This window comes from Dermacentor silvarum, chromosome 11 (genome assembly GCF_013339745.2).
Source record: "Dermacentor silvarum isolate Dsil-2018 chromosome 11, BIME_Dsil_1.4, whole genome shotgun sequence".
NCBI lineage: Eukaryota > Metazoa > Arthropoda > Arachnida > Ixodida > Ixodidae > Dermacentor > Dermacentor silvarum.
In genome coordinates, this window is record NC_051164.1 from 86608437 (window position 1) to 86634240 (window position 25804).

Consider the following 25804-nt stretch of genomic DNA (forward strand, 5'->3'; position numbering starts at 1 on the left):
CAATGGCTGAGAAATTTGTCATACCGTATATAAGCAAAGCAGTCTCTGTAAAAATTTCTGTACAACGCAGGAAGCTATGTTTATACAGCATGGAAAAAAATGTGGTTGATCCCTCTTATATAGGAATCGGTATAGAACACGAAAGTGAAACGTGTCTTCACAGAAGTAGTGTAATGTTTATTGCACATTGATATATAATGTCTATTGGTGTTTTGTGGCTAAAGCGCCCTTAGGCGTTGATGCACCCACGCTGACGCCTGGTGGCACGTCTCCTCCATCACGACTACCAACGTCGATGACCATGAGCAACCGTCGTGCATATGGAAGCTGCACTACGCTGCACACGCTAGCACAACGCGAAAGACGAAGCACGTAACTGACACACTAATACAACGCGCAAGACAAAGCACGTAACTGAATCGTCACCGAGTCAAATCAGCGCGTACAGCGCGTCGTAATTGCAGCCTCCGCGATCAACTTCAGAAACATTTTCAGAGCTAATTGCGGAGGCCACGCTCCGCTGTGCTGAGTACGGTGAACGCCACCTAGGTGGCGTTGGTAGTGCTTCTTGATGCCAGCGTCCCTTCGAATGCTGGCATCGAGGCGTCGTAGTGCTGAGACCACCGAAGCGTTCACTGTCGGTGCGCGTTAGTGTCATAATGCAGTACTTCTCTTTTCTGCTCGTAGGCGGCGGCACCGCCCCGAGCAAGAGCGCGGGTACACGGAGGAGTGTTAGATATATAAGGCGCGTCTGTGTAGCTCTCTGCAAATGCGTTTGTGGCGCAATGGGTTAAACGCTCGGCGATCTATCGTCGCGGACCGAGAGGTCGTGGGTTCGATTTCCAAATTTTGCATGTTTGTGGAACTTTTTCTTCTGGTTTCTTTCTTTGTATGATGTTCGTGTATGTTCGTGTGACGTATTTCCGTGACGGAAATACGTCAGTGAAGTCTTGGTGGACCCCGGCATAAAACACTTTCGTGTTAAAAAAATTATTGACACAATTAAAAGGACAGGGATTAAATACAGCGCCGGCTACATCGTGCCTCGTGACGACATAGCGTTGTTCCAGGCGTGAAAATAACTTCGTGAACTCGTAATTCCGCAATGCTACCGCTTGCTTCCCTCAAGCTGCACGAAACTATCGAGCCACGGTGAAGTGCTTCGGGAAGCCTGCGACTCCTCTGTGTGGGTATATTTCTTTTTGTCTCGGTTTCCGGTGTGGGGAAAGAAACGGAGCCAGGATTTGTTGTTGGGAACACAATGGCTACGGGCGTGGAAACGCGAGTGTGACTCATAAGAGGCATATACGCACGTGTGAGTAAAAATACGTGCCGCAGCGAAATCGATGCCTGGAGGCCGGAACCGAAAGCTATAGGCTCAAAACCGAGCGTGTCGATAAGGAAGGCGATCCAGAAGCAAGTGCGCGCCATTTCAAGCACGCACGGAAACTCGAATTCAGCTTTTCTTGAACGACGTTTGGCCTTGAAAAGCGACTGCCCGTGGCGATCACGCTTAGGAAGCTTTAAGGCACACTAAAGAGCCAAAATAAGTTATTTATTGATTTTTATTTACACTGCAACCTCGATGTGGGGTTTCAGCAGAGTGAATTTACTTTTGCTGGCTCTTTGCAAATTGGCAGACAAGAAAAACAAAAAGAAGACAGACAAAAGCAATACATGCTTTGTGCATGCAACACGATGCTCTAGCTCAACACCCTAAACATATAAACAAAACATTGCAAGAAACTGCAAACAGAACACGTCATGCGAGACACATACCACTACTGAAGGTGTGAGGCAAACAGGTTTATAGATGGTTGTAAGAGTGTTTCGTTAGTTTGTTCCATTCGGTTGTTGTCCTAGAAAGAAATACTTATAAGCGTTATTGCAGGTGTAAATAAGGACTTGTTAACTCGTGTACCTGCCTTGTGGCATATACCGTAGGGAAACAAGTATTTGAAAGAAGTCGACCTCGTGATGACCTTTGATTAAATGAAAGAATTTTAACCGCGAAACACGATTGAGATGTATTAGTAAATTACCCTTCCACAATACCAAAAACGACACGCTTGCCGTTAGAGGACGCTTCATAAACCATAAAAGATGCAAGAACGAGAGACAAGTGACGACGCCACCATGAAGTTCCCGGATCAGCTCGCCATGACGTCATGGATTTTGACGAAGTCTGCTTGGGCCTGGTTAACTTCTTATCGTTAAAGATAGACTGTACACTGTATTATAAATAAGTCATATACCAAACTTATCAAGTTTTGTTGATTTTTTTAAGCGGCCGATTGAAAATACATTAAAATCCGTAATGTATCGGCGCCGTGGTTTCGGCGTGAAATAGAAAGAAGCAAATGGAACTTTACCTTTTATTTTCTATTCTAACATTCAAGCATTAAGCATTAACCTCGACATTAAGAAAAATAGAGTTTTGAGAGAATACTCTGTCAATCTTAGCTGATTAGGCGTTTCGATTCAGTGTCAGTTTAAGGAAGTTATCAGGATCGCGTAAAGAGCGATGGAAAAAGCGAGCGATAGGCGTAAAGTTGGGAGCTACAAATGCGAAACTATGGATTCTCATTGAACGAGGCTTAGCGGCGTTCAAGGCTGAGATTTCGAGCCGCCCTTCCCCTCCCGCAAGATGAGGAGGAAATAAAGAAGGCAAAGAGAGCACAGAAAGGCAAAGCACAACACGTCACACACACACAGTGTACGAACACCTATACAAAGTAGAGTTCAGACCCGTAGCTGAGGATAATTCTAGCTACACTCGCGGACAACTTTCCACGGCAATGAAGGGAAAGCTGCGGAAGCGCGGCGCGCACATTACCGGGCGCTACTGAAAGTAGTCCCACATTCAAATCCGCGATAGCGTCAGCTGTGGAAGAGAAAGCACAAAACGTTTTGTTTACAACAGAAAAGTAGGACAAAGTACAACCCCGAGTGTATCTGCTCCAAGAAGCCAAAAGTGTACGCCGCCGGACTACTTCGCGCATTAACACAAGTGCTTAAACTCCGTCCATGTATAGCTTTCTCTTCATGGCCAAAGATAGCTGTCCGGCTGTATAGCACAGCTTTGGCGGGTTTTGTATCGGACTTTAAGCTCGGACCTTTTGGAAATAAGAATTCAGTGAGCGGCGTTCGTAAAACGATAAGCAGCTGGAACTTGCTCAGCAGCGACTACTGCTCTAAGTTGGGCATCGCAAAAGCAAGTGCACAAGCGCTTCAGCTGTAGTATCCACAAACCACACACTGACAAAATATGAATTCAAAAAAAAAAATGTCCAGTAAAACGAGACAATGTGCGCCGCGCCATTCCCTTTCCTATACTCTCATTATATCCGTTTCGAAACTACCTCTGAGACAAAAAAAAAAAAAAACGTTTCTTTGTGTGACAAAAAAGCAGGAAAGAACGCACTACAGTGATTAAGCACCGGCGGCTGTTTCGGTGGGCGTGTCCCTAATTTGAAAGTCATGTCCTCGCGGTGATTTGCGGCAAAACGCCCGAATCGCGTGCCAGACCCGATTCTTCTTCCAGTTTCAGCCAAGCTAGAAATCGTATTATAAACTGAGCACATTTGCATTTAAGTTCTGCTTTACGCTCGCTGCGACGCCGGCCGGAGGTGGTCAGGTGACCTTGCGACACCAACAAATCACTATAGAGGGAAACAATATATCAAACTAGATTAGTAAATTAATATTTTACGTAACCCTTTTGCGTTTCGTCGACGGAGAAATATGTATGACTTATTAATGAGGGCATGAAGGTAAAACTTTTTTTTTAATTTCGCCCAACACAAAGAGTGTCCATTTAGTCCAGAAAAATTTCGAGACGCAGCGTATTTGCATCGTATTTGCAATAAAGAATAAAGAAAAGAAAAAGAGAGAAGCTCTCATGGTCTTCTTTCCGATGGTGAAATGAATTTCGAGAATGTAGCTCTAATTAAAATTCAGCTTTAGAAACGATACCATGAAGCACACTGAAGATAGATAGATAGATAGATAGATAGATAGATAGATAGATAGATAGATAGATAGATAGATAGATAGATAGATAGATAGATAGATAGATAGATAGATAGATAGATAGATAGATAGATAGATGTAATAAGAGAAAGGCAAGTATGTTAACCAGGCTGAGCCCGGTTGGCTACCCTGCACTGGGGGAAAGGGAGAAAGAGGACTAAAAGATGACCAGAAGGAAAGAAAATAAAATTCTTGGGGTTTACGTGCCGAAACCACGATATGATTACAAGGCACGCCGTGGTGGGGGACTCCACGCTAATTTTCACCTAAATTTTCACCGTGCACCTAAATCTAAGCACGCGAGCATGTCTGCATTTCGCCGCCATCGAAATGCGGCCGCCGCGGCCAGAATGGAACCCAGCCACAAAAAGAAGAAAGAAGAAAAATTCACAGTACGCACCGTATTCACTATGTAAAATCAGCCCGACTATTGGCCAATCCCCGTGAGTGTGTATGTGCCAAAAACTTTAAGGTCATCATCATCGTCATCACCACCGTATTCACGCACGCACGCGCATGAGCGTCCATCGCTCAGGTCACTTCACAAGAGGTGGTTTAGGCTGGTGGTGAAACATAATGAAAAATTGCGACGTGCCCCTTGGCAGGCTGCTTTCTTCGATTTCTTACGTGCAAAGGGGGGGGGGGGGGGGGGGCACGTTTAGGCGTACGCATGCACGCAACGTCAACTGACCAGTTTCGTCAACTTGGCTTATAGACACGCATGGCTGGAGACACGCCTGCACCCTAGTTTATTACTCTTGTAACGCGAAAGAGTCTGGCAAAGTTAGTCAGGGTAAGGTCTAAGCGTAGATCCGAGTGATGGAAATAATCACCTCGAGACACTTCGCTCCAAGAAAAAAAGATTACTCTTTTTTTTTCTTTCAAAAAATAAAAACAAACAACAAGTATGCATGAAAACAACCAGAGATGAGGTACCAAGCCTTGCACACTTTCACGTACCTTCCCTCTCTCCCTCGCGCCTTCACCGGACTTCTTGAATAAAAACTGCCTTTGAGAAAACGTTTGTCATAAACAAAAAAAAGTTAAGTATGAACCACAGCAAGGCGCAGTGATAACACGGCAACGATTACTTCGTGGCGTGTCACTAACTTCAAAGGCAGACTTCTCCATTTGATTTGCGACAGGGCGGTGGAATCGCGTGTCACTGTCTTGCTTAACACGCGATTTTTACTTGAGACAAAAAAGCAATATCGTTGAAAATGGCGCTCACTTTATTCTAGTCAAGCTCCCTTTCGTTTCGATTCTCTGGGCGAAAGATTGCACTAAGGCTCGCGTTGCAGTGGACGGTAGGATACGCCCGGCTACATGCCCTGCCGGGAAAGGTGGGACTTGTCCGTTTCTTTCATCCCAAATTACGCGTGAAAACGTGCTCTTACGTAACCTTTAGAGACTTGCGTCAAGTTTTTGCGAAATCTAGTTCGCGCCTTTGGCCGCGGCTGGGTAAGGAATAACGAACGGTTTTTCGAGCAAATTGCTGAAGCCGCACACGGACGGTGGACAGGGAGCTCTAACTTCTCCGTGTGATAAACCGATAAAGGAACAGTTGGTTCAGCCGTGTCGTCACCCTTCCACTGCATCTCATCGACGCCATGCCGTGAAGCAAAAGTTTGGGGTCGCGCAAGCGAACCAGTACAGAGGACCAGAAAAAAATCGGTTCTTCCAGCGCCCACCGCTGATAGTCCTCCGCGCGATGCCAACTGTATGGAAGCATCACGTAAGCACCAATGGCACGCAGTGGGCGAGCCCTCGTTCCTTATGGTCTCTCTACAAATTGGCTTCACTGCACTGCACGGAGTTCTTGAGACAAAGTACAGACACTGCGGAGAAATGCCAAGAAATGTCTAATCTGATAGATCACGCCTCTGAAATACTAAATAGGTAAATCAGTTCTGCGGAAGCCCCTAATGCGGTGGAATGTTTATTGATTTTTTTTTAATTTGTCATCTACACGACTGTGCCACGAAGCTCTGTAGCTTCGTGCTAGAGCTTGAAGGCGTAAGATTGGGTGCAACTGGCGCAGGGTTGGAGATAGCTGGGAGAAGCATTCCGTGCTGCAGTGGACATCAAATAGGTTTATAATAATGGTGATGACGACGATGAATCTTATCCGCAGGTTCGAAGCATCCCCCAAGGCCTCCAACGTGACACCGCCGATGAAGACAGGTGCGCGACCCGGTGCGACGCCTCAAGCAAACCCGGGACACGAAGCTGGTGGCAAAGGTCTCGTGAGCACGACCATGCGCGCACATTTCAAGGAGCTTCTGTACAGGTCCCATATTCCGGGCATGAAGGTGGTCTTGGGTCACCAAGTACCGGCAGGTCGACGCGCATGTTGGGTACTGGTGCTTGCCGTCTTCACGGCGCTTACGGGCTGGGACATCGTCAGGTATGTCGTACGAGTGCCTCATGGCTTTAGTTCATTCACGCTCTCTATATATCTGACCCGCACAACCATCCCTTGCCACACCCACACAAGAAAGAAAGAAAAATTGTATTCTCGCGCTTGCTATATGGTTTGTCTCAACTGTATGTGTCTCTGATCACTAAAATATAGTGGACTTGAGAAAAAATTCTTATTGCTGATGAAGCATCAAAAGAGTTGCCAACACACTTTGACAATAGGGTCCTTAATTATGATTATAGCCGATTAACGTCTCATTTATACCAGCTCTGAGATCCTAAATTGGAACGAAACACCGAGGCGAGACAAACCAGATTATGACGCCTAGTGCATTTGTCCGACAAAAATGTATTCCAGTGAAATTTCTTACTCGGTTAGATAGAGATGGCGACCCTTTTGCATATTTTTCTTGCGGAAAAAGATATTGCCCAAAAACAGACATGCGTAATTAAGAGGGCAGAAACACGGACAAGAGCGAATCCACATTGCCCTTGTCTGTGCGTCTGCGCGTTCGTGCGTGTCTGTTTTTGCGAAGTATACTTTTCCTAAGAAAAATACGCAAGAAGGTCGCCATGTCTAACTTATCACGAAGAAACGCCCAGTGCCCGAACTGTCCAACGAGTTCAAGCATGTCTTGCAAGACTGGATGCATCTGTACCCAGCAATGACCTCTCCTTCTCCTTCATTGCAAAAAAAAAAAAAAAAAAAGGCTGAACGTCTTAAGAAACTCGAAAAGCGACATCCATTTAGGTGCACAATTGCAGCTGTTTCCATTCAGGTGTACAAACTGCGAGCTGCTAGAGTAACATACTTGGTGGAAGCGCGAAATGAGGTAGGCAAGGACCAACGTTAGGTAAGGACAACCCAAGACGAGCGCTGATCCACAATTGCGAGAGAGCGTTCGTCGTTGTCTTCTTGTCGTCTCTGTCTACGTCTTTTCGCGCTGCAACCAAGTAGGCAGTCGTCATCTTCGCTACGTCGATTATTGTGTTACAGGCTGTCATAAATGTGAGACGGTCCTTCTTTCAAGTTGGACGTACAGCGAGAAAACGTGCCGATGTAGAGACATTCGTTCGCACAAGACGTCCGTTTCAGTTTTTTCGCAACAATCCCCAACATTTGACCCAGAAGTAGCAAATGGTGCGACGTTAATTTTGGCTGTTCTAACCCCACGTACAGGTACCCTTAAGTGCAAATCAAATGTTTTTTTTTCCTCAAACAAAAATAAATAAATCTGGGAATAAGAAACTATAATTGTCCAATTATAGTTCTCAATTATAGTCCTCAATTTGCATAAATAATCGACATCAATCCAAAACAACATGGAATAAATCTGACAAGGTGCTATTCGCTGCCTATAACGAACGGTTTGCCAGGTTAGCAAAACAAAAAATTGGGCTAGTCAATTATTGACTAAACATGAGGTACTCTGGCGCGACAGATGTGACACGTCTGTGACACGTCTGTTACATTCCTCTTGTGCCCCGTTTATCGCACTATACTGGAACTTGTTGAGTTCACCGTGTGTTTGCGCCGATTTCAACAAATTTTCTTTCCCGTTATTTTTCACATTCCAGAAAGCTTTCTGCTCCCTCTTCAAATTTCATCGTCTGTAAGCGTTTCTTCTTTCTTTTCTTTTTTTTTTTTGCGAACGACATCATTACATGCCGTATGTATCAGAGAGATTGCAACAACAAGAAATTGTTGTTGCCCCCCCCCCCCCTCTCTCTCTCTCTCTCCAACGCAGGACCGTGACCGAGTTCCTGGAGCGACGCGTTGCAATAGACATCGAGTTGTCCGAGATAGAGGACGGCCAACTGCCACTGCCGGCCATTACTGTCTGCAACATGAACCAGATGCGCAGGTCTGTGCTCTGCGGCAACGACACGGACCTGGAGGCTCAGGAGGGCACTGCATACTGGAAGGAACGGCTGTGCAACGGAAGACCGATAGAAAACGTCTGGGCAAGCATTTCGTCGAAGCGCTGTCAGCACTTTCGTTAGCGCATAGCACTGCTCTTAAAGTCTCTGTGAAGTACAAAACCTTGCACTAACTTCCCAGCACCCTTGTTGCTCGATAGCTCACTGGTTAGCGCACTCGAGTCATAAATGCGCACTGCTTCAAAGGCATGGGCTCAAATCCCAGTGGTGGCGGTTGCGGATTTTTATTTTTCCCACACGCTGTGGGCAATGGCGAAGCTGGGGATGGCGACGTGGCCTGAAGACGAAAAGAAAATCGTCGTTGTGTGTCGTCGATGGACACAACGGTCGTGGTCAGCATAACAGAATGGACGGACAAGGCAAACCCAGTTTCGAGCGTTTAACTGCTGTCGTAATAAAAGAATGAACGAGGAATCAAACACGGGCTTGCAGCGTGGTAAGCGAGTACTTATAATTGGCGTTCCGTTAACGTTCTTCTTTCTTTTATTGCCTCGACTGACAAATTGCAACAAGAACACACAAAAAATGATTTAAAAAAACAGCGTGACAACCATTCTGAGGCTGGAAAGAATTATTTCAATTTATCAAAAATCAATCATCATATCAAATACATTAATCCACTCAGGAGGTTCAGACTGTGCCCGGTATATTTCTCTTACATACGCGACACTCTAGATAAAATTTCTCGTGCACAGGACGTAAGTAGACGTCTGTATGTCTCCCATGCTCACGTATCTACCATGAAGTGCGGATGCCTAGGAGCATGTTAAGGTCATGATGTACTCCTCCCTTATTTTCAACTAGTATAAATTTGATTTCATATGGGTCTAAAGGCGACTGTTTATAGATTGTACAAAGGAGGACGCTCCAGAAAAATATGAGATATCAACTACCTAGGAAAACATGTTTACCGTCTCCGATTACTCACAAACTAGGCATTCGTAGTATCAAGGTACCCTAATAAGCCTTTCTGTTCAAGCCAGGTTTTCACCGGCAAGAGTATTACTACGCAGTTCGAAAAAAAAAAAAAGACCGGTTAACTCTCTTCAGTACATTTTGCCCAGTGTTCATAGTCCAGTATTCATTAAATCTCTTCAGTACATTCAGTATTCCATAGAAATCGGGCGTGCAGTATTCGACAGGCTAGGACTACTTGAACTCTGAAAATAATTTCCTATCTATACGACGTACAGATGGCAGGGCCACAGACAAAAAACCATAAAATCAGCTTGAGCACATTTTGTTCAGTGTTTTTTTTCAGAGTACACTTTATCCACCCGAAGGTATCCTTTGACAGGACCATTCATTTCATCGCATGACGACATCAAAAATTCCGACAGAAAACCACGTAAGCGAATCCATCTTACAGTGCGGAGACAGCTGTCCTTCTGATCCCCCATAAAATCAAATCGCGAAACAACCTGCCGTAAAAAAAAAAAAAAAAAATGTTCGACGAAGCCAACCGGAGCCGCCATCAATCTGGGCTCTGCTCAATCGTCCGTAATGAAAACTGAATAAAGTATGCGTGCTGCACGAAAGGGGACTCTCGCACAGCTTAGACAGTCATCCAAGATGGCTCACGCCAAACATTCTCTTTGATTTACTTGCTTTGCAATTTGCAGATGAGCGAAGAGGTGCTGAAGGAAGCGGATAACTTCACGGAATGGGTGATGCGAATACAGCGGGGGAACATTCGGCTGGGAATGCGGATGGGACACCAACGCGAAAGCTTGTTCCTCGAGTGCACGTTCGGGTCGCTCAACTGCCGGAAAGAAAGGTGCGCTGCTCAAAGTACTGTCTCTAAGAGTCACCGCAGAAATACAAGGTGTTTCGGCGAACACTTTCAATTTTTTTTTTAATGGTTGCCTGTGGCAGATAGCACAATTCTAGTCCGTGAGCTGGTCTACTCGAAGAGGCGGACATTATTTGAAAAAAAAAAATTAAATGCATTATCGACTAATTAACAAAAATGCACTAATTGAGTTTTGAACTAATTACATTATGGCCCACATTGAAATTTACAAATTGAGGCCACGGTGATCGCAAGGCGGATCCGCTTGGAACGAATTCTCAGGATGGCACCAGTTTCGAGATATTACATCCCGAACTTTGAGGAGAAATGCATCGGCGTTCTGCCACAAGACACTAACTTAAAGTTGAATGAAAATAGGGGGAATGTTACGTTTACTGTGGGGCGAAAATTTTCATATTTACGGCTTAAACGGAAGTATTGAAAATAAATATTAAATTCTACTTTATTTTCTGTATTTTCGCACGTGACATGATTGTACATGGCTTCTTCGTTGTCCTCGACGAACTATACAAGCCACCTCGATAATAATTGACAGAATTAAGGGGCGGGCTATGACCATTGTGCACGCAGAGTTCAAAGTGTGCGGGTTAATTACGGTTCTCGAAATAAGTTACGCATGCAAGTGCTCCGGAGCATTACGAGTATTATTATGAGTGCACTGACAATGTATTGGCGAATTGTGTGTGGATGAATTACTGTCATTTGTGAAGATGCCTTAACAAGTGCTGGAAAGCGTTAGATGCGAGCAAGGTTTCAAAAGGAATAGTCATGCACGGGCAACGTTTTCAATTATGCAATTAAGTTACAGGCAACAGACTCTTATTGCAACTGCTCGAAAGAAATAGCTCAGCTGGAAACTGGATTGTGATTTGGCAAGGTCGCACTAAGACTGCCATAATTTTTTTTTAAGCTATAAGGTTCGAGTTTGTTGTGACGACGTACTGCTATGACGTGCACATGTTATTTTATTGCGGTCATAAAAAACGCGATAATACACCATGTTCAATAAATTAGGAAGTCTATTCTACGAATAAAGGAACGACTGTTTTGCTTTGCTTCTTGTTTGTTAAAACGCGCGCTCGAACCTGCGCTGCGATCATTCGGGTAAAATGAAACGCCGTTTGCTCCGTGATTCACACCTCGAATCACAACCGACTGGAACAATCTGCCACCGCACGTTGCAAAGGAATATGACTTTACTAAATTTCACGAACTGCTGCGCATTCGTGGCTCAAGTTCTCAAGTTCAACCTATGTGATGTACACGTATTTTAGTAACGCTTGCGTGTGTATTTATTTATACTGCTATATTGCTGTCGACAATATCATCGGTTGCATTATTACATCTCGATATGTTACCCGTGTACATTTTGTTTTGATGTAGCACTACATTCGGTAAGCACCGTGCTTTCTTTCTTCTTTGTACTAGTGAACCATTTCTCCAGTGTTAACCTTCCCCTGTCCCCCCTATGTAATACTCTCCTATGATGACGTTTAAGTGTATTCAGAATGAATGAATGAGCATTTCACTTTACCCATCTCTAGTTTATTGTCTTGCCTTGTTTGCAGTCTCCTCTACGCAGTTCCGTTTGGCCGTTACGGTACCTGCTACTGTTTCAACTTCAAGAACGGATTTACATTCGCCCCGGAACACGGAAACGACATTTTAAACGGTCAGTGCGCAAGGCGAGTGTAACACAAGGTGAACGAGAAGAAACACTATCCTGGCTAACACCTGGCGACCTCTCGCTTCCTTATTTTCTTTACGTTTCCTAAGCTTTTGTTGCAAATGCTTTAAATTTCGAGAGTCTTACGAAAAATGTATAATGCCGTGGTCATACCACGTGTTTTGAGAGCCGACTGTTTCTAAATCTTAAAGACCGGGCATTTGAAACACTGTGATAGTCGTTGCTGGACAAGATTTAGAGGAGGGGCGGACAAAAGAAAAAAATATCTGACGTATCATTTGCTTAACAGCTTACAAGCCACTTTGCAGCAAGCAACGTGTGTGCGCGTGCGCATGTGTGCGTGTGTCCTGTGCCTAGGACAATCTAGCTTTTTTTTTTTTTTCTCGCAGTTTTTATGAGCTGTTGCTTTTGTCTTCAAGCTACTTTCTTAACTACTTGTCGAGATCTCAATCGCTTTCCTTCAATCTCATCAAGCCTCACCCGAACAGCTGCACTTACGCGAACTTGATATGCTGTGAAGGAGGGCAAATGCAGGCGTGAGGAATATCGGACCAAATCAAATTCATTCACTCGCTTTTTGCTCGCGAACAGGCCTCCGAATGGTGCTGGACACTGAGATTGAGGAATACCTGCCACTGTCGGCAGAAGTCGGCTTCAAGGTCATGATCCACGAGCCGGGAGTGGAGTCGGACTACAATCGCAACGGAGTACACATCCCACCGGAATTCGCCTCATACTTACGACTTGCCAAGGTAAGTGAGCCTAGAGAGACAGAGAAAGGTGAGCGGGGCTCTAAATGGCACATGTCATTACACACATACACGCGCATGCGCGCGGGCGTACGTACGTACGTACACACACACACACACACACACACACACACACACACACACACACACACACACACACACACACATACACACACACACACACACACACACACACACACACACACACACACACACCACACACACACACACACATATATATATACATACATACATACATACATACATACATACATACATACATACATACATACATACATACATACATACATACATACATACATACATACATACATACATACATACATACATACATACATACATACATACAATTCCTGCAGCTCAAAAAGTATTGCTCACTGCTTACGCAACTAGACTACAAAAGCATCCAGAAAAAGTAGCAACAGCTTCAAAATAACACAATTCAGAGCAAGCATTTTACTGTGTTAGTCATGAGAAAGCAACTACGACTTCACAATATCATTTGGCTTCCTTTTGAGGGAATTCTTCAATTATACGTTCGGGGAACTGGTTAAAATAATAAGAAACGTAATACCTTCGACACTTTACCGTAGTTTGTACATGTATGTGGTAACATATAAAGGAGAATCAGTCTGTCGGAAAACCCAACGAAACCGCACAAGCTCCCCTATCTATCATTCTGCAATAATGCAATAAACCCGGCACCGTATTTTCTCAATGGTGGTGCCCATGCAACATGCCGAAGATTGAACATGCCAAGTTTTGGCAACTTTTACTAAGCCAACGCGGCCCAAATACGAGAAAAACAAACTGAAAAACGCGACGCCACACTGAAGTTTCGCACTGGGGTTCAGCGCGATATTAAAAAAAATAAAGCATTGACCATTTTGACTTTTAATAATAAACCTAAATCATCGCGACATTAACGACACCAGAGTTTCAAAGAATACTTTATCAGTCTAAACTGACTTGGTGTTCCTCTTTAGCGTCCCTTTAATAAGAGCAGGTGAGTACGTAGTCGGCGATTACCTGCATAACCGCCTCGCGATAATCACCTGTTTAATCAGCCGAGCTTGAATCTTCTTTATTCTTCCAGTTGTGTTAATTTCACAATCGATGGCCCAGACGGTGTACCTAGGTCCCTGTTCGCGTTATGGACAACCGAACTTATTCAGTCAATTTTTTGCCCGACACTCAAAATCCTTGAATTTTGATTTGCTGCCTGTCTGTTCAGCGTGGAATCGGGTCACGTCCTCCGAGACTGAGAGCACACAACATGAAATTATGCAATAGTTTAGCTTAAATATATCTACTATCGGCATCATTATAAACTTGGTGATCCAATCCCACATAACTTTCCTTCTTTCAATAATTAAAAAAGTAGTCTGTAAAGCGTGCTTCACTGCAGCAAGAGGCTTGTTGCGGCGAAGCACTTTTTTTTTCTAACGCTACAAACTGGAAATTGCTAGGAGTGGCGGTCGAACTTCAGTGAAAATAGACTAATGATGATCATGATCACTGCACAACTTGTGTGTCTTTGACGCATCAGTTTCGTACGATCAGCGTTGCAACGGCAATGCACTTGTGATTCTGCAAGATGTGGCAGGAGTCTTACGCATGGAATCACCAGCGGTTCCTTTCCGGAAGAATTTCTTCCCTCAGCTTGTCAGCGCCTGCCAGCACTATTCGCATGCAGCAAAGTGTCAGAGCACACACCCGTCAAACTTTCGCGCGCCGCTCGCTACCACTTTCGCCTTTCATGGTACGCTGAACTCAGCAGGCGTACCACATAGCATAACGCGTAGTTTCACAAACACCCAAAAACAGAAGAAAAAAAAAACGCACATTCTCTTGCACACTCATGCACGCGTGCAAATGAACATGTGCGCCTCTCCATTTCCTGAACTCTTTTGCGTCAGAGGTTTCCTAACAACTGTGGAGCTTTCCTGTTTAATCTTAGATAGTTACGTCAGAATCCCATTTCTTTTTCGTGCGTGCTTTCGCATGGCGATAAGCAACGCAGTAACGAGATACGCGAACCCTGGACGTGCTCCGTGAGCCCATACCAAACGAGGCCACGTGCATCTAAAGTGGCGTCGTGGTTTGCGTCTGTTTTTTGCAGATGACGATACAAAGACTGGAGCCTCCGTACCCGGAGCCGTGCCGTCATGACTGGCCACCGGGATACAAGGACATACTCTTCACCCAGACCAGCTACACGCGGGAGGTGATACCCGGCTAAAATAAGTTGTTTGCTTATATTAAAAAAGGTAGCGGTGGCGGTAACGATGTCTGGTGTAGGCGAGGGTAGCCTGGCGGTTCTAATGGCGGTGAAACGGTTGCAGGTGCGTGTTCCTCGCTCGCAACATTTAAGCGACAGCCATCCCTTCCATACACCTTCCATACCCATAACCCCTTCCATAAACCTTCCGTCACCCTGCGGGATTCCGCAGAATTGATTTGCCACTTAAATGCCTGTGACTTGTGTTATAGTGCGTGTTTTATCATTTTGTTATTTGTTGTTTTCATCTTGATATTTCCAACTTTTCTTACTTCCCTGGGTCACGTATGAGACTTTGTGATTACCGGCCCTAAAGAGAGGCTCGCCTTCCTACTTTCTTCACTTAACAATAATAGATAGTGGTGGCTTGCTGGGCTAGTTGGTTCATTGCAACTTAAGTAACAGCGCGAAAAATAACAAGGAAGAGACGACGATACTGTGTCTCTATTGTCGTCCCTTCCTGTGTTATTTTTCGTGCTATTGCATAAGTTGGAATAATGGAGAGGCTGTTCATTATTCCTCCAGTGAAATCCTCGAAGGGACAGGTTAAATTACGGGGTTTAAGGGTACCGAATTAAACGCCATAGTTAGGGCCTCAAGGTTGATTCTTACCATCTGCAGCTCTTTAACGCGCCACTCAAAGCACGGTACACGAGATTTTTTTTTTTTAAACGACCTCTTCTTTGCTGACTTCACACGGGTTTAGCGTATCTGGGATCAGGACATCGTGTAACCACTTCCAGAAAAAAAAGAGCGACCCCTTCGCACCTCCAGAGCGTCGTAGCGAGTCGCAAAAGGTTTCAAAATGTAGGTATCAAGGAGGCAAGAAGCGAAAATTAGTCGCAGAGTGAATAAAATTAACGGTACGGAGGAATTAGCGCAAATATGCCTGAAAATTAACCACACTGCGACATAGACTGGACTATCTCCGGGATCAGCCTGCCTGTCTCATAGTAGAAAAAAAAAAAAAAGGTCAACCAAGCGTCGACGCTAAAAAGACAAGGTCGACGTAATAGCGCGTGAATACGATACGAATAACTAATAAGATACAAAAATCTGTGAATAATGAACATGAAAAAGAACAATAGACAGAATAGATCAACATTTATTAATCGAATAATTTGAAATACTCTTTTACGTCGACCTTGTCTTCTTTAGCGTCGACACTCAGTCGACCCTTCCTTTTTTGCATTCCGCGCTTATGTAACTGCGACCGGGAATCGAACGCGTGTCCTCATGTGCTGAGCCGCAGAACGCCAGTCACCGAGTCACCAGGGCAGATTAAAGATTGCAATTGTACAACCTACTAACAATTTCATATAGAACTTGCTAAGTACTTTTCGTCTTTTTCTCCATATTCATTCTCACGCGTGACGTATAGAAGTGCCTGGCGGCGTGCCTGCAGCTGACCATAGTGGAACGGTGCGGATGCATGGACCACAGCGTGCGAAACTTCAACATTTCCGGAGTGAAGCGGTGCTGCAGCGGCAGCCGTGCGTATTAACCTAGCGTTGCTTTGGGCAACGAGTAAAAAAAAAATCGTTCATTTACGCAGTCTTACGCGCTTCTCTAGACGCACCACAGATGCTGCGCAACTATTACGGTGTGTACGTAGCACTTATCATTGCCATTCTTGTGCTTTTTTATAAAGGCGACGTCTTAGCGAGTTACCCACACTTTTCCGTGTCGGTTATGTGCTTCTCTGGCCTCTTTCATTGGCCGATCCGGGATATAAGTGCAGTCTAAAAAATGTTTCCCATTCCCGTGGGTATGTGCTGTCTAAATGTGTGGGCTGATCCCAAAAAAACATTGCAGCAAAAAAAAAATATTTTTAAGCAGTCCGACGTTCTTTCGGCTCTCCTCATGCGAGAACTGGCGCGATAGACTGTCGTGCGCAGTGACTGCGTCCCATTCCCACCCCGAACTAGCTTAGGAAGACGCTCTCTTTGATAGACGTGAACTAGTGTTTAATAGCCTTCCATATTTTTTTCTTTATTGAATGCATTTCAACCCAATTGTACTATCATTAACCCAACTATACCCAATTTAAGCGTTCTTCAGCCATTCAAGCTCATCATAAAAGCAATTTTGCCAATCCTGACAGTTTGCCCTACACCACAGGACTCACGAGCAATTGGTAAGACAATGGTAAGGAGATAAGAAATGATCACCATCAAGCTCTCGAGAAAGTACATGACATAATGTTTCAATGGCTACCAGGACATAAGGGTATAAGACTTCGCCGACGAGGCTGCCCGGTCCGCCCATGAAGGAATCCCGGGGCGCAAGAACGTAAAATCATTCCAAACTGTTTTGATTCCAAACTCCTGACGTCAAATTTACGTAACCGCCGACGCAAGCATCGGGCGGCGACCCGCAGGGTTGTATGAACAACCCAATCAAACACTCTCATCGTTTATAGGAGGTCACTTTTGTTCGCTTTCAGAACCAATAACATTGTCTACACTCAGCGGTTTTTCTTTTCTAATTGGCTGACAAGAGGCGAGGAGCACGCTCTAGTGGAGAGGGTTTCGATAGGGCCGAGCCAGCACAGTGAAAATAGATAACCACAGGAAGAGGGTGGTGCCGGATTCTCCGATTGGTCCGCTTCGCCTTACTTAGTTGCGGTGGCTGCTCGAAAATCGCGGCGGCGTGCAACGGAGGAATAAGAATGCCGCTAAAAAGGATCTTCAGCAAGGAAGAGTTGGCAGAGCGATCTCGTATGCACGATGAAAGGGCTCGATAACGTTTTACTGCCACGCAAAAGAGTTTATCATGCGCAAATAAATAAATACATGCTCACCGGCAGGTGCGACTAGCGAGTGCCTGAGCGATCAGCGGGCAGCCATCTTCTATCCCTTTCCGAACGGGGTAGTCTGTGGCTATTCAGAAAATTTTTCAGTTTTGTCCGGCATATTAATGCATTTTTTTCGCGTACACGTCACTTTGACGTGGTGAGATTTCACGGTTTTGTGAGGTCGCGTGAAAGGACAGGTGAAGTGGGCGTAGCCAGAAAACATTGGACCAATAGCAGAGGGCTAATGGTGAAAAGGCGTCGAATCAGGAATGATTATTTTTTATGCGGTTTAATCATGCATAATCAGTGTGTACACGTTATATCAGATGGGGAGCTATCGCGGTTTTCCTGACGTCGCGTGACAGACAGGCGAAGTTGGGAGTGGCCCGAAAATGTTTTGACCAATCGTGGAGGCTGATTGCAGAAATTGGAATCAAAACAGTTTGGAATCATTTTACGTTATAGCGCCCCCGGTCCGTTCCGATCCCTCTGCCGAGAACCGACGCTACAAGGAAACTTTATTTCCTGGCCCGAGCTGTCACGCGTATACTTATCGTTCGTCTCCAAGTTTCTCGAAGCGTCACCCGCATAATCCGGATCCTTCTTTAAAACTGCAACTGCCATCTCGAACTTCACGCTTCGATGCAGCATTGCTATGCTGCCTCTAGATCCGGGTGGCATTCACGAACTCGTTGCGCATTGGAACGTGTGACAAACCTATACGTGCGAGTCCTGCGGGACCGAAGAAATTACTGAACACCTCCTACCGTCCTACGCCCTTGTTCCGGTTATGATGCCCAGCGCCGCCATCTATGGACATAATAAAACAGGCTGAACTCGAGACCGTTTCCATAAGCGATCTCCTCGGACCCTGGCCGTGCGTGTCGCTGGCGCAGAGAGCACTGAGGACGATGCTGCAGTACTTGAAGTAGACGGCTCTCTGCGGCCGCTTATAGACTTGATGCGCACTTTCAAGTACGCACGCAAATAGTGCTCGCTTTCCCCCTCCTTTCTCTCTTATCGTCCGTCTCCCCCAGTACAGGGTAACAAACCGGACGTCGTTCTAGTTAACCTGTGTGCCTTTCTTTGCTTCTCTCTTTCTCTCCGCAAATTCAAAGCATTCTGATTGTCCCATGTAAGCACCATGAAATCAAGCGACGTGTTCAGTGAAGTTTCGTCGCGCGCAAGCTGCAATAATAATGACGTGGACACTTTCATTCCAGTCTACCGAATACTGTGAAGGGCAATTAATATATCGTGCAGGATCTGCCATAGATAAAAACCGAATTGTATTTGGCCTTTTCGGGAAGCCTCTCTATCTCTCTCTTTTGTACTATCTGCTGCTGGAACACCGACACTGAATAAGCTACGAATAGATGTTCTATGGTTCCGCGTTTTCTGCAGATAATGCAGTTTCCTGTCGTCGTCCAGAGAGAGAGAGAGAGAGAGAGATGTGTTATAGCCTATAGGGAAAAGCTGAGAAACAAACCGGCCTTGAAATCCATGGCACAAAGAAAACCTTATGCACACAAGCTGTAACGGACAAAATGCCGGTGTGTAATAAAAAATGAAAGAAAAGAAATCTATACACTGCAGGTTTTACTAGCACGCACTAGCTTTAATAGAAAAGAAGTTTCTAGGTAAGCACTACCAAAGGAACTACGCGCAGAGGGCTATATCCGAGAAATTCCACTTCGCGAGGTCTACGGCCCTGCCTGATAGACTTTGAGAAAGCTGCGGTGCTAGCCTTGAATTGCGTGCACACTTTACATCCTTCGTTTTTCTCCCTCTCCCCTAACAGGGTAGCAAACTGTAACTATTTTCCGTTTATTTTATATCTATACCTCTACGAATAACGCTGTCTGCCGTAATATATATGGCAACGAGATACTCGACAGAAGCACAAACCGTGCCGTTCCATTCACACATAACAGCGGCAGCCACGTGATCGGCACCGCAGTCGTGGTGAGCCGCTTCTTTGCAGCGATCGCAGGCTTGCGCGTAGCGAGACTAAGGTTACAATGCAAGTGCGCACGATCAAAACATTCCGGCTGCTTTGTAGCCTACAGGCAGTGTGGTAACACAGTATAATGTTGACTTGCACAAGAGACGACTTGCAGGGGCTCACATTACTTTATCGGATATTGACGGGTGCTATGCATCATAATAGCTAACAAAACACGACAACCGCCTAAGGCTATACCCGTGAATGGCTAGGCATGCAACAATTCATAACACAGCCCCGTGTTGTCATGTATTCTTCATTTTGTCCTCGTTGGCGCTATTTTACACGTTAAAATTAATCCAAACCAACTAGCCCACCTTGCCATCCTGAATCTCCTATAGTGCTGTGGTATCTGTCACGTTCGGTGTCACTAGTCTATTTGTGAGTAAAAAAAGAAGGTAACCGGCTAAAAGCAAAAAAGAAAAAAAAAATGCCTCAGAAAGACTGGCTCACTATTGGATAGGGAAAAAAAACCCATCTTCAAGGCGGCCTTGTCATCATTGGCGTGTTACACCCCGACATCCAGTTATTGTGACAGCGCGGTGATGTTATGCTGTCGTGCCAATGACGGTGAAAAATAAAAAAACCGACAAGTTGAGTAAGAAATCGGCGAAGTGCATTTCCGGGAGATGTATTCACTCGCTCGCGGAGAATAGGTTCACATAGCGCTGCGAGATCAGAGGGAACCAAGCAGCAGTGCCGAACCATAGCTCTAGGCTTAACCCTAGCATTATTAATCAGTCGTTTAGTAGCAGTCCTAGTAGTAATTGGTTGTTTTTCGCCACTTTTAAATAATACAGGAAAATGAAGGGAAGGAAGTTGCTGCTGACCGCAGTAACTGTCTAGCGCAGGCTGCTGACACCTGAACTGCAGTCAGATGTGGAGGGGAAGAGGCGTAAAAAAGAAGAGAGAGGATAGCAGAAAGGATAGAGTAACGAAGAGGGATGCGCCGTTGTTGGCCGTGATAGCTTTCCTCGTGATATGTATGCCCTATGTAAAAAAATACAAGCTGCATTAATTACCTGCCATCTCGAGGTTAATTACAGGCTGCTTAAAGGAGCCCCACTGGTGTGCCGTAAGTTCCACCACCCTGAAGTCCAGAGGTCTGCAGTGTCAGGACTGGGCGCCAGGTGAACCGCACCACACAGCCAAACGATATCTAATCGTGAAGGCACTAAATGGCCCGTACACATTTGGCAGAGGCTGTACCTGGCGTCTTCCTTCGCTACCTTATTGAATTTTTTTCTTATTCTCATGTATAACCTCTGGATATCGCGCAGAATGCCATTCGGAAGCATGTGTGGCTGATGTGAAGCAATTGTACTTCCTGCATCGGCTGCCGTGTTCCTGTCTTCTACCGTGTTAGTAAGTGCATTTTCTGAACTCTTTCATGCACAGAACTAGCACTAGCCAGATAGGCAAACCTCGCTATCGCGTAAAGCTAGATGGACAGCTGGCGCATTATTTTTTTCCTGCCTTGTGAGTCAGAAATGAGTCCCCAAGTTCTCGTTCCCTGCTGGTGATTGTTCTTAGCCACGAGTTTGCACTGCCGGACAGACCTGAGGCTCTTTGCGTGCACAGAACTTTTGTTTAATATACTACAAAGGTGAACATTATTAAAATAAAGGTGGTAATAGAGACTAGGAAACACTACTCAACAAAAAGACTAATAATCTATGATAGGAGCTCAGGAGGTTTTCAAGTGCTGGAACTTGGCTTCCTGAAATGGACAGCACATTGTTAAACGTCCGCATTGCTCGTAGTCTTCTTTTTCGTATTACTGCGAATGAGAGAAGTATGGCAAATGTGTCCGTTCGCAACAATCCCCGCCTGTGTCGTCAAGCCGAGGCCTCGTTGTGACGTCAGAGGCGCACTGTAGGGAGTCTCTTGGATGCGCGTGGAATGCCATCTGCTGTGCCAATGTAAACTAACATGCTGGCAAAAGAGGAACATTCTGCGTGAAACGCAAGACCGGTTGCGTGATCTTAAAAAATGCGAGATTGAAGGTGGTGCAGGCGCAGAAGTTTGAAAAGAAGCCGCATACAAATGAACTAGGGAATTTGGCCGAACTTTTCTATTCTGAGGACTTTAAGAATTAAACAATTCCTCACACCTCGGGGAGTTCAGCGATTTTAAAGTAGGGGCAGGTGACTGTGCTGATATAATGAACATGTACTAATCATGCATTGCCAGTTTGAAATGCTGTTCTCACTTAAGTTAAGGGATTCGGGTAGTTACTGGCGAATAGGCTATCTTATTTTTACTTCGTTTTTATTATTATTATTTGACGGCATCTACCTCACCATCTTAGCATCAGGTGCATGAGACGCTCCATGCTTGCCGAACAAAAAGAAAAAAAAAAACATTACGACCGTCGTCAAAACAAAGTTGTCTTTTTTTGTGATTTCTGGAATTAAGAGCAATCAAATTGAGAAGAAAAGTAATTGAAAGAAAAAAGGTTGCTGTGGAACAAAAAGAAAAGGTAATGAACAGACAGCAAAACGCTTCAAAGAGTTATTTCCACGTATTTCCCGTATTTCCCGAAGGGAATACGAAATAAGTACTTTTGAGAAGAGTATTACCTAACATGCAGCCCTGTACTATGCAGGAACTGTAGAAAAAAATCACTGTATAAACTTGTTTTTTGTTTTCCTGCAGCGAAGCTGTCTACAAGAAAACACTGACTCATCGAGCATGGCCCCCTGTACGTACCAAACTAATGCAAAATGTGCTGTCTGATTTTACAACTATGATGCAATGTGCCGTAGAAGTACAGTGAACAGATGGACGTACTTAAGTATTTGAAGTCTTAATACACAAAGTCAAACGTTTGCCAGATTTAGGAATAAGAGTGACCTGGGCTTCCTTCCACTGTTGTGGTATAGAGCCCTTGGCCCAGCATTCGTTTATGTATTTCGTAATGTTCTCTATTGCCTGATCATCCAGGTTTCTTAGCATCTCGTTGTTAACCCTGTCGGGCCCCCGGGGCAGATTTCGTATTGAGTTTTCCCAGCACTGCTCTAATCAAACAACTAACAGGTCGTTTGATGTTCTTTCCTCATTCATTTCCAGGCTAGGCGAAAGTACCCAAACAGGTGAGCAGGCATAAACGACTCTTTAACCGGAACGAAGTATTCTTAGTGTCGTAGCATGAAGCGACGACTATTTTGTAGTGTTTCAATGTGTATAGGTCAATTTTGTTGGTATTTTTCTTTTCTGAGAACCTTAAAAAACAAAATGTAGACGTCGCCTACTACAGTTACAGTGGAGTCAATGCATATATCTGAGCACATATGTATCTACGTATGGTAGGTATGCATGTGTGTGTGAGCGCGCACACATGTACATGTCATCACAAATTAATTAATAGAAAACTTTCGCATATTGTTCAGAGTCCCTAACTTTACCGATGAACATTGAAAAACTCTGAAATCGCTTGCCTTACAAAGTCATGTAAAAGCTAACAGAAGGTCATTTAAGCTAACGTGAGCCAACAGTTAAACTTAAGCTTAAATTTAAGTTAAACAAAGTTAACGTGAGCTAACAAAGTGAGCTAACAGTTACAAAGTCATGTAAGCTAACGTGAGCTAACAGTTCTTCAGACGCTATGAACCAAATCTCCTTCGGCGGGCTTGCCCCTGTCATACGATTCTTACACTGTGCCCTGTCCCCAACACCCTCTGCGCACACCTGCAGAAGTTGGTGCTCCAATTTTGACTCTTTTTGGGAGCACTGAAGCAAGATGTACCATAAAGATAGCATAATAAAAGGCGATGGTGAAAGACGCCAGAAACTCTGATTTCTGCCCCCTTCCAAAAAAACTCCTAATTTCTCGTTGCATCATACGCATTGAATAATCCTGTTTAAAACTGGCGACCGTGACGCTCGCTGTTATCTGCTAACCTACATTTGTGTCTGTATGTGTGACACCCAGGACGCTGGCAAAGCTGATCATCTACCTAGACGGCGAGAAAATCGAGAAACGCCAGCGCTATGCCCAGTTTCCCGTAAGTGTATACCGCACATTGATGATGATGATGATATGTACACGAGGTAGTATTTCCAATAACCTCCGAGGATAATAATCCTCTAGCTTGGATGAAACACTCCGCGGAGTTTCCTAGATTATCGCAACATACGGCTGTTTTCCTAAAGATGATATTGATTTCTATGCAAACTGAGCGTAAACTATAGTATATCTTACTAGCTTAAAAGGTCTCTTTAAACATTTAAAGGGAAAGTAAAGGACAATACTGAATCAGTTTACGCTGCCAACGTATCCTTACAAGAGTCTATATGCGTTTTTACTTTTTTATTATGATAGCAATTATAGGGACAATAGAGGTCGAGTGAGATCTGTTCATGATTGCCTGTGGGTGCGTGACCCCATGCTTGATTAGTAAGCGAATTTTTACAATTTATGCGCCAAAACTATGACCTTTATATTTTGTGTAGTTGCCTAATATTTTGCTATCGCTATCAATGCTTTGCCTTCAGCGTGAAACTGCGCCTTCTACTGAAAAAGGTTTGGTTAGTAACAGAGAAAATGAAAGCGAAATTCAGTTCTTGAATTTTGTGCCAACCTCTCAACACCAGTATGGCAATGAAACTTCAGGATTTTGAAGGTAACTTCTATGCTTTGGCAGTTTCATTGCAGGTAAAATTCTTAACTAGGTAGTCTTATTGTTTTTAATGCTGTGTAGTCTTCTAACGATAAGCAATCAACTAAACCCGAGAAGACGGGACCGTTTCCAAATTAACAACTGGCTTGTAGCAACGAGCATTACAACAGAACAGTGCACTATTATGCTTGCCAGTATTTTTTTTTTCGAAGATTTACACGGTCTGGAGAGAGAGAGAGAATAAACTTTATGCAAAAGAGCACATGAGTTTAGGTAGCTCCTGGCCGGTCATATAATGCAAAAAGGTGTCAAGCCAAAATTGTCAAGTCAGTCAGTATACTTATGCAACTACCTTCTGTGCGTACGTAGTTTTTTTTTCTTTTTTTTAAGGCTTTTACAACACGTATCGACTAACAAATACAGCGTGGCCCTAATTTACACACAAGGTCAGCAAAAGAGGTTGGTTGCTGCAAACTACTCGGAGAGAGGCACACGGTTCGTCTTTATCATTATATTCAGCGCTATATGCGTGTATTGACGAACCACTTTCAGTACCGCTTCCTTTCAGGTTTCGCTGTCAAATGTTCCGTATGCTGCGTATCATGCACATATAAATATCCGAATTTATTCAGGCTATACCTGGTAGAAAGTAGTTATTATATTGATGTTTGGCGTAGCATATTAAACAGTTTAGCATTCACCAATTAGGCCTGCAGCTAAACAATGTGGCAGATATAAACAGAAGTAACATCGTTCTAAAACCGAGCAAGTTAAGAAGCCTATGTTTTTTTCAAACGTGAGCTAACGCCTGTTATCAAAACGATCAAGGCAATGCGCTGGTTATTATCTAGTATCACGATTATCATGTAGCTCGGTTTGTGCTGTTAATACACTACATCCCCTTTCCTGTCGCTTTCCATGTGCAGCTATCCAGTCTGGTAACCACCATCGGTGGCACAATGGGCATCTACTTGGGCCTTTCGTTCGTGACGCTGTTCAGCGTGGTCGACACTGTGGCTACAGCGCTGGCAGGGACAGTCGCCTCGCTCAAAGCCATGAAAGCGGCGGCCTCCGGACGCGAGTGCTAAGATGAGCTGTCGGCCTGCTGAACTGAGCCTATTTATGGGGCCCTTTGCAAGAACCTGCCGCCGACAACACTTTTTCTCACAGTAAACGCGAAGCATTTATTATTATTTTGCGTGATGACGTTTTGAGCCTTCAGTCTTCGTAGCAGCCCCGTGAGCCAATCAGAGAAGACAAGATGGCGCATTCGACATATGGCGGAACTCGACAGCATCCAAAAAGACCCCTAGCGGAGACTGGCAGTCAGAATTTATAACTTCAGGTGCAACAGCCCATCTTGCACCTTTTGATACATTATATATATAACATTTGCAAAATTAGCAACAATGCAGGCTGTAAGACGTGTTGCGTA

At 44.6% G+C, this 25804-nt stretch overlaps 2 protein-coding genes across 2 annotated transcripts; both read left to right on the forward strand.

Annotated features, from left to right (window-relative positions):
- The first annotated feature begins 6149 nt into the window (after positions 1–6149).
- LOC119432721 (acid-sensing ion channel 1) lies at positions 6150–14906 on the forward strand. The gene is made up of 7 exons (XM_049658369.1): positions 6150–6439; positions 8202–8440; positions 8516–8541; positions 10017–10171; positions 11776–11879; positions 12486–12646; positions 14787–14906. The coding sequence occupies exons 1-7, from the start codon at positions 6150–6152 to the stop codon at positions 14904–14906; spliced, it is 1095 nt and encodes a 364-aa protein (XP_049514326.1).
- A 1432-nt stretch (positions 14907–16338) lies between these two features.
- LOC125941502 (uncharacterized) lies at positions 16339–25505 on the forward strand. The gene is made up of 6 exons (XM_049658922.1): positions 16339–16438; positions 21028–21112; positions 22406–22451; positions 22820–22842; positions 23682–23754; positions 25296–25505. The coding sequence occupies exons 1-6, from the start codon at positions 16378–16380 to the stop codon at positions 25455–25457; spliced, it is 450 nt and encodes a 149-aa protein (XP_049514879.1). The 5' UTR covers positions 16339–16377; the 3' UTR covers positions 25458–25505.
- The last annotated feature ends 299 nt before the right edge of the window (positions 25506–25804 follow it).

Bases quoted from the DNA above. Each gene is read 5' to 3' on its own strand.
- LOC119432721 (XM_049658369.1), top strand. From the start codon at position 6,150: ATGAATCTTATCCGCAGGTTCGAAGCATCCCCCAAGGCCTCCAACGTG. The intron at 8,542-10,016 runs GTTAGCGCACTC...TGCAATTTGCAG, and splicing joins TGTTGCTCGATAGCTCACTG to ATGAGCGAAGAGGTGCTGAA. The intron at 12,647-14,786 runs GTAAGTGAGCCT...TGTTTTTTGCAG, and splicing joins CATACTTACGACTTGCCAAG to ATGACGATACAAAGACTGGA.
- LOC125941502 (XM_049658922.1), top strand. From the start codon at position 16,378: ATGGACCACAGCGTGCGAAACTTCAACATTTCCGGAGTGAAGCGGTGC. The intron at 21,113-22,405 runs GTAAGTGCATTT...GTTTTCCTGCAG, and splicing joins TCCTGTCTTCTACCGTGTTA to CGAAGCTGTCTACAAGAAAA. The intron at 23,755-25,295 runs GTAAGTGTATAC...TTCCATGTGCAG, and splicing joins AGCGCTATGCCCAGTTTCCC to CTATCCAGTCTGGTAACCAC.